General features: G+C 40.8%; 1 protein-coding gene across 1 annotated transcript in view; it reads right to left on the bottom strand.

Moving 5' to 3' along the window:
• The window catches only part of BTBD8 (BTB domain containing 8), a 172,512-nt gene extending 164,302 nt beyond the window's left edge, over nt 1-8,210 (bottom strand). The window contains exon 1 of the mRNA XM_042780309.1: nt 8,062-8,210. Within this exon, the coding sequence (XP_042636243.1) occupies nt 8,062-8,210 (149 nt within the window). The remainder of the gene's footprint in view (nt 1-8,061) is intronic.
• Nucleotides 8,211-9,004: the final 794 nt, after the last annotated feature.

Raw genomic sequence — 9,004 nt, 5'->3', positions numbered from 1 at the left:
AACTACTGGTGATTCTTCTTTGTTTCCAACTTTTGCACTCCAGTCATCAGTGATAATTAACACATCCTGATTGTATGTTTGGTCAATTTCAGACTGTAGAAGCTGATAAAATTCTTCAATTTCCTCGTATGGATGAGGAAATCCATAGTGATATCACCTTGGAAACCCAAGGAGGGGTCGCTATGAGTCCGGTCCAACTCAAAGCGGGGAGATACATATGCAGGTGTACTCCCATACAACCTTCCTCACCTATTTAGCATAACTATTTACCTACTTACAAATTATTGTTTTCTATTATTATTGTTGCAGGATTGTATATGTTATTACATTTACTCTTGTTTTTGTTGTTGGGTGATGTCGAGTTGATTCTGACTCATAGCAACCCCATGCACAACAGAACTAACCACTGCCTCGTCCTGTGCCATCCTCACAATCCCTACCATGCTTGAATCCATTCTTGAAGCTACTGTCTCAATCCATCTCTCTGAGGGTCTTCCCCTTTATCACTGACCTTCCTCTTTACCAAGCATGATATCCTTCTTCAAGGACTGTACCTTCTGACAACATGACCAAAGCAGGTGCAACAAAGTCTGGCCATTCTTGCATCTATGGAGCATTCAGGCTGCACTTCTTCAAAGACAGACTTGTTCATTCTCCTGGCAGTACATGGTAATTTTGGTATTCTTCACCAACACCACAATTCAAAGGCATCAATTCTTCTTCAGTCTTCCTTATTCAGTGTCCTGCTTTCACATGCATATGAAGCATCTGACAACACCATGGCTTGGGTTAGGCGCACCTTAGTCTTCAAAGTGACATCTTTGCTCCTTAACACATTAAAGAGGCTCATTGCAGCAGATTTGCCCAGTGTAATACAATGTCTGATTTCTTGACTGCTGCTTTCTTTTGTGTTGATTTTGGATCCAAGTAAAATGAAATCCTTGGCAACTTCAATCTTTTCTCCATTTATTGTGATGTTGTTTATTGGTCTAGTTGTAAGGATTTTTGTTTTCTTTATGTTGAGGTGTAACCCATACTGAAGACTGTAGTCTTTGATCTTCATCAGTAAGTGCTTCAAATCTTACTCACTTTCAGCAAGCAAAGTTGCATCATCTGCATATCAAAGGTTGTTACCGAGTCTTCTTCAAATTCTGATGCTGTGTTCTTCATATAGTCCAGCTTCTTGGATTATTTGCTCAGCATACAGATTGAATAAGTATGGTGAAAGGATACAAACCTGACACACACCCTTCCTAATTTAAAACCAGTAGCATCTCCTTGTTCTGTTCAAACAACAGTCTCTTGATCTATGGTTCCTCATGAGCACAATTAAGTGTTCTGGAATTCCCGTTCTTCACAATGTTATCCATACTTTGTTATGATCCACACAGCCAAATGCATTTGCATAGTCAGTAAAACCCAGGTAAACATCTTTCTGGTATTCTTTGCTTTCAGCCAAGATCCATCTGACACTAGCAATGATATCCCTCATTCCACATCCTCTTCTGAATCCAGTCGGAAATTCTAGAAGTTCCCTGTCAATATATTGCTATAACCATTTTTGAATTCTCCTTAGCAAAATTTTACTTGTGTGTTGTATCAATTATATTATTTGACATTCTGTTGGATCACCTTTCTTTGGTATGGGCACAAGCATGCCTCTCTTCCAGTTGGTTGGCCAGGTAGCTGTCTTCCAAATTTCTTGGCATAAACAAGTATGCACTTCCAGCACTGCATCTGTTTGTTGAAACATCTCAATGGGTATTCCATCAATTCCTGGAGCCTTGTTTTTTTACCAGTAACTTCAGTGCACTTTGGACTTCTTCCTTCAATGCCATTGGTTCTTGATCATATGCCACCTCTTGAAATGGATGACCATTAACCAATTCTTTTTGGTACAGTGACTCTGTGTATTACTGCCATCTTCTTTTGATGCTTCCTACATCATTCAACATTTTGCCCACAGAATCCTTCAATATTGCAATTCAAGGCTTGAATTTTGTCTTCAGTTCTTTAAGCTTGAGAAATGCCAAGTGTGTTCTTCCCTTTTGGTTTTTTAATTCCAGATCTTTGCACATTTCATTATAATAATTTATACTGTCTCCTCAAGCTGCCCTTTGAGTTCTGTTCAGCTCTTGAAATAATTTATTTTTCATTTTTTTTATTCATTATTTATTAATGAAATAAATTATTTTTTCTATTCATTTTAGCTACTCTATGTTATGAGCAACTTTCAGTCTCTTCTGACATCCATTTTGGCCTTTTCTCACTTTCCTGTATTTTTAATGATCTTTTGCTTTCTTCATGTATAATATTCTTGATGTCATCCCACAATTTGTCTAGCCTTCGCTCTGGTGTTCAATATGTCAAATCTATTTTTCAGATGGTCTGTAAATTCATGTGGGATATAATCAAGGTTGTATTTTGACTCCTGTGGAGTCATTTTAATTTTCTTCAGCTTCAACTTGAACTTGCATATGAGCAATAGTCTGTTCCACAGTCAGCTCCTGGCCTTGTTTTGGCTGATGATAACTGAGCTTCTCCATCACCTCTTTCCCCAGATGTAGTTGATTTGACTCCTGTATATTCCATCTGATGAAGTCCACATGTACAGTTGCCACTTACGTTGTTGAAAAAGGGTATCTGAAATGAGTAAGTCATTGGCCTATAAAATTCTATCATGCAATCTCCAGCATTACTCCTATCACCAACGCCATGTTTTCCAACTACCGAAGCTCCCTCTTTGTTTCCAATACTTTTATATTCTAATCACCAGGAATTATCAATACATCTTGATTGCAAGTTTGGCCAATTTCAGATTGTAGAAGTTGGTAAAAAAAAATCTTCAATTTCTTCATTTTTTGCTTTGGTAGTTGGTACGTAAATTTGAATAATAGTAATAGTACCTGGTCTTCCTTGTAGGCATATGGATATTATCCTATCACTGACAGCATTGTATTTCAGGACAGATCTTGAAAGGTTTTTTTTTTTTTTTTTTTATGATGAATGCACCATTCCTTTTCAATTTGTCATTCCCAGCATTGCTGGCCAGTTCAAAATGGTCAATGCCAGTCCACTTCAGCTCACTAATGCCTCGCGTACTGATCTTTATGAATGCCATTTCATTTTGACAACTTCCAATTTTTCTAGATTCATACTTTGTATATTCCAGGTTCCAATTATCAATGAATGTCTGCAACTGTTCCTTCCCATTCTGAGTCATGCACCACTCGCAAATGAAGGTCCTGAAAGCTTTACTCCTCCATGTCATTATGGTTGACCCTACTTTGAGAAGGCACCTGTTCCCCAGTTCTATTTTGAGTGCCTTCTAACCTAAGGGGCTCATCTTCTGATACTATATCAATGTCCCACTGGTATTCATAAAGTTTTCCCATAATAAATCAGACACCGTTTCACTGCTACTCATAAGGTTTTCATAACCTTACTTACAGTAGTTGCCTTTTATTCTTGAATACCTCTCATTGTCTTCCTTTACCTTGGTCACGTTGTGCTGACTTCCACCATATTGTTTTGCCTTCCCCCTCACCATAATTTGTACTTGTGTTCTATCTAGTTAGTGATTCTCTCTCGCCTCCCCTCCCATCCTTGGTAATCATCAAAAAATGTTTCTGTGTATAAAACTACTCTTGATTTTTTATAATAGTGGTCTCATACAATATTTGTCCTTTTGTGATTGACTTATTTTACTCAGCATAATGTTTTCCATATTCATCCATGTCGTGAGGTATTTCATGCATTCATCATTATTCTTTATCATTGCCTAGTATGATCTAGTCTTAGTCTACCCATTCACCTCATCTGCTATAACTGTGATTTCCTGATCCCTTTCAAAATATAGCTACAAGGTCATTTACTGGTGCATATGTGGCAATGCTTTGTACCACATGACCTTGATACACTAACCACATCTGAATGGACAAGTGTATGGCACCTGAGACGAGGACAGCCAGTGGCCAAAGTGGTAGTTAAATAAAAGATTTATAGCAGAGATGTTCTACAATAAACAGGGATCTGCTGGCTGCACTCACTCTGAGACTTCCAAAGCAAATCATAGCAGAGTAAGAAAATGAAATGGGTAAAGAGAGAAGCAGAGATGAAGGAACAAAGTAACTGTTAAGGTCAATTTGCCCAGCTACTGAAGAGGAAGCAGAATGTTGGGTTCACATTCTACCGCCATCATTTACTGGGCATATGACTTTATTTACTTATTTTTAATTTTTGTTGTAATTTGGGTGAAAGTTACAGAACAAATTCATTTTCTATATAGCAGTTCATACACATTTTGTTTCATGATATTGACTGCAGTCCCATAATGTAACAGTTCTTCCCTCTTCCTCCCTATAATTATTTCTTCCCTGTGTCCCTCTTTCCTGTACATTCCTACGCCCTGAGCTAGTTTCCTGTGCAAATATTGCCCTTCTGTTCTCCCATGATTGATTGTTCTACGTGGTGTAAATGTTCACTCTACACGCGTCTCTATTGTTTGAATAGAAGCCACAGGAGTAAGTTCAATTCCAGCCCTGAAGGGTAACTAGGGGCCATAGTCTCAGAGGTCTCAACAGGTGGCCATGTGACCTTAATGGGCAAGTCACTTTAATGGCCCTGGAGCCTGTCAAAGCTCTTATTCTGCCACCACCACTCCCTCCCCTCTCTAACACTGTTCCCTCATCTGTTAAATGGGAATAACAACAAGACTTACCACAGGACTCATAAAAGGAGTAAATAAAACATTACATTTAAGCCCAGAATCTAGCAAATAGTAAGCTACTAGTAAATATTAGCTATTTTTATTATAATTATCTTGAATAATGGTCTATTTCTCAATGACGTATGACTGTACAGTTGCTGTCATACTCTAAGCAACTTTCCAGTGCTCCATCAGACCTGGTTTTTGTCTGCTGAAACTGTTTCCTGTTTTTTCCTCACTTCCCTATATTTCCTATCACTTCAGGTAAGCTGAAAGTCTCTGTTCCCTGCCATGTTGAAGAATCTAATACAAATTGCTTTCACAAAATAATGCTCTTTCAAATCTCTTTGCCTTTATAAAAGCTGCTCTGCTGGCTTAGGCAACCTCTGACTTCTCCCTTCTCAATCTCTACCTAATCAATTCCTAATCAAGTCCCAAAAACTTGTTCAAATGTCACTCTTCTATAAAACCTTCTCCACTGACAAGGGGCAAGGTTATGGTCATTGCTTGGTCACAGCCAGCTACCCAGAGCGACCGAGTAGTTGATCCTGCGGGCTTGGGACCATAGTCGCAGGGGACATCAAGCTCAATTGGCATAACATACTATACAAAACATTGTTCCACCTCCTACTTTGGCGAGTAGCGACTGGGATCTTAAAAGCTAGCAAGCTGCCATCTAGATGCAACAATGGGTCTCTCCTCATCAAGAAGAAAGAAGAAAATCAAAATTAATGGAAACAATCAGTCCTAGCGACTGGTACACCATCCGATCTGCAACCTATACAACTATGAGACCAGAAGAACTAGATGGTGCCCAGCTACCACTGTCATCCACTTGGAAGGGATGTAGGAGATCCTGCATAGAGAGGGAGAACAATGTGGAACAAACCTCAAAATCATTTGGAGCGGAAAAAAAAAAAAGAAGGTGGGGACCAGGTTTGCTGGTCCAATAGAGCCTGGTGGAACCACTGAGACTATGGCCCCTAGCTGCCCTTCAGGTCTGGAATTGAACCCACAACTGTGGTTTCCAGCCAAACAAAGTACAGGCATGTGAGTTAAACATTTACCTCAAGTAGACACACGCCCTGGAGAGAACAATCATGGGAGAAGGAAGGGCTGCTTATGCACAGGGAGACAGCTCAGGGCGCAGAAGAGTATGGAGGGATGGACACTGGGAAGAGGTAACTATGGGGAGGAAGTGGGAGGGGAGCTGTTGCATTGTAAATTTTGGTCAATGACATGAGACAAAGTATATGTGAACTGCTGTATGAAAAGTGAATTTACTCTGTAAATCTTCACCCAAATCAAAATAAAATAAAAAAATAAAAAAAACCTTCATCAACTCACCCCCATCATTTTGTTTAGCCATTATCTCTCTCTCACTAGAAAGTAAGCACCAAACCCGACATTGTCTTGGCTATAAATTTCATGGTAACAGATTGCCAGACCTTTCTTCCAGGGTGCTCCTGGATGGGTTTAAACTATCAACTTTTAGGTTAGCAGATGAGTGCAAACCATTTGCACCACCCATGGAATCTTGCAAACACCAAAGCCAAGTCTTATTAATCTTATTAATTATCTTATTAATTCCTCAGGACCTAGCACAGGGCTAGGTAGTCCACTGTTTATAGAATAAATCAACATATTACTGTACTTAGAGAAGATTAGTTTGGCATAGCATTTAAGTAGATGAGTTAGCATACAAAGTTGTGTTTTCTTTTGTTGTTGTTGTTGAAACAAATAAATTTGTTTTGCCTACTTTTCTTTACCTATAATAGGAATTTGGGAACTCAGGATTCTATCCTCAATTGCTGCTAGGACAAGGATAAACTGTGCACTTGCTCTACTTTCAACATCATTTTCTTTATATAATTGGGTGTTTTATCATCTTTAAATTCATCCAACACTTTAAGGCTCACAAAATAATTTACATGTATGATGTCACTTTACAAGATATCACTAGCCTTGCATTAAGCAGCATGGAAAACTTGTATTTATATTTCACATTTAGGAACTTCAAGGCATTGCATGAAGCTGAAAACCTTTTTCATGGTATCTAGTAGAGAGATCTTTAACTACATGACCTAAAAAGTTCTTGCCCCAAGATTCACAGAACTAACTTCATCTACCTCACTAATTACTTTTCTTAGGCTAGTTACTCCACATCTTGGAACCACAAAGCAAAGCAGCCAGAAGAGTAAAGCCACTGGGGCAAGGAAGTATTACATCCCTCCTCCTAGAAATAGGGCAATGCAGTCTTATTTTTGCCATATTTTACATCAATCCCTTATTGGTGGAGGCAAAACAGTATCCTTGGTACTTAGCCCACATTAAAGGGTAATTACAGGTAAATCCAGATTACTGCTGCTGGTGTGCCTTAGTGTGAGCAGGTTTCTGACAAAAAGAGCTTTTTACAATGTAGAAAGCTGCACAATTGTTATTCATACTTCAGTGGCTCTCAAAGTATGCCCCCTGCCTGCAGCATCAGCATCACATGAGACCTTGTCAGAAATGCAAACTCTCAGGCCCCATCCTAAGTCTATGGTATCAGAAACTATAGGTGGGACCCAGCAAACCTGTTATAACAAGCAGACCAAGTGACTGTCATACAAACTAAAATTCCAGAATCAGTGTTGTGGTGGAAATGGGTATTAGCCAGGGAAGATTTCTAAAGTTTATTTTCTTTGTAAACAGATAAAGCTGGATTCCCCATAAGCAAAGGTGGACATCCACCAGACTTACAAAAGTTAAACTTCAGGATCCTTCATCTGCTTGGCTTCTGTTGGGGGCTGGAGGTTGCTGGGAACTGCAGAGTGTTCTAAATGGAGAGGAAGCCAGGTTCCAATTTTTTCTCCTTAAGCTTTTCTGGTAAAACTGTCTCTTAACTGAGCTCCCCAAGGCCCCTGGAATTTGCCCTACTTTTCTTCTTCCTAACAAATACTCACTCTAATACCTAAATTTTGTGTTTTTTTCTTAAAATGTTTAAGCTTAAGTAAATGTGTGTGTTTCAGGATGACGGAGACATAGATGCACCTCGACCAAAGAGGTATCTTTCAAGCTAGCAAGCCTGTAAGTGTTATTTCAGCATAAACTGATGCTGCACATAATTAGAATTTCAGATTTTTGTTTTCCTTTTAAAGCTCTGGTAGGTGGTCTCCTAAATGCTCAGGATTGGTTAATTAGGGCGAGTGAATTCGCTTTTGGAGTGGTGAGGGGACTAGTAAATGTCCCGCAGCTGACTGAGGCGAGAACTAGGTGGGAGGGGAAAGAAACCGACCGCAGCTACATTTTCGGAGGCGGGAGGTGGGCGGTTTTAGGAACTGAAGCAGCCACAGTTCCCGCCTCCATCCTACCTGAGCAGATCTTGGCTGAGCTGCTCCGACAGAATCTCCTTCAGTCGGCGCCGCTCACAGAGCCCCTTCCGTGGCAGCCCCTTACTGCAAACTCCAGAGGACCCCAGAATTACCACAGGGGCCGCGCTGTCCTCCCCACAGCGGGCCATGTTCCACGAGGTACCACTGGGCGGGCAGATCCAGTACTGGGCCCCAGTTACTTGTCACCAGAGGGAAAGTGGGGCATTTGCGACCAAACGCTCTGCTCCTCCTACATGTATCCGCCCCCTAAAGGAAAAGGCAGTAGCCTCTGTTGTGTTTGTAGACGGTCCCTTACGACAGTAGGACTTTGTGAAACCTATGTTGCCCTGGACAGCGCCGGCACGTGACCGGTGAGGAGTTTGCGCAGGCGTACTAGCTCTGTTTACTTCTGCCAGCAGGCCCCCCCCCCCCGGGCCCCGCCCCTTCCCTCTTCGTTTCTGTGGGAGCTCACAGTCCCCAGAGCCAAACCGTTTCCGCTTTCTGCTGTTTGCTTTTACTCTTCGTTGTTTTCCTGTTGATGCTAACCCTTCATTTTAATAGATGTTTTACTAAGGTCTAAATTCAAATCACCCCATGCAGCCTTTCTACGCTGTGCGTTCCTGGGATGGAAGAGCATATTTCCGGAGAACGAGTTCACCAGACCTTTCCACCAGCGATTAACAGGCCCTCATTTACTTGCTTCTCTAACCTCAGGCAAGGAATATATGTCGCGAGTGGGAAGGAGAACTTCCTGAGATCACCAAGAGTAGGAACAATCCTGAGAGTCCTCTGCAGAGGACATACATGATTTACAGAGAACCCTATCTCCTTCTCACTCGGTGGCAAATATAACTGCTCTTAGCCTTTAGCTGAGACAGGTCAGATTACATTCCAGTGTTTTGCATGTACTGTAAAGCCATAAAATTTATGACAAGGGGGAAAG

Source organism: Orycteropus afer, unplaced genomic scaffold (genome assembly GCF_000298275.1).
Source record: "Orycteropus afer afer isolate SDZICR_OR568_19922 unplaced genomic scaffold, OryAfe1.0 scaffold00033, whole genome shotgun sequence".
NCBI classification, from domain to species: Eukaryota; Metazoa; Chordata; class Mammalia; order Tubulidentata; family Orycteropodidae; genus Orycteropus; species Orycteropus afer.
The sequence above is the reverse complement of the archived record's forward strand: the minus strand, read 5'-3'. Positions and strand labels throughout refer to the sequence as shown.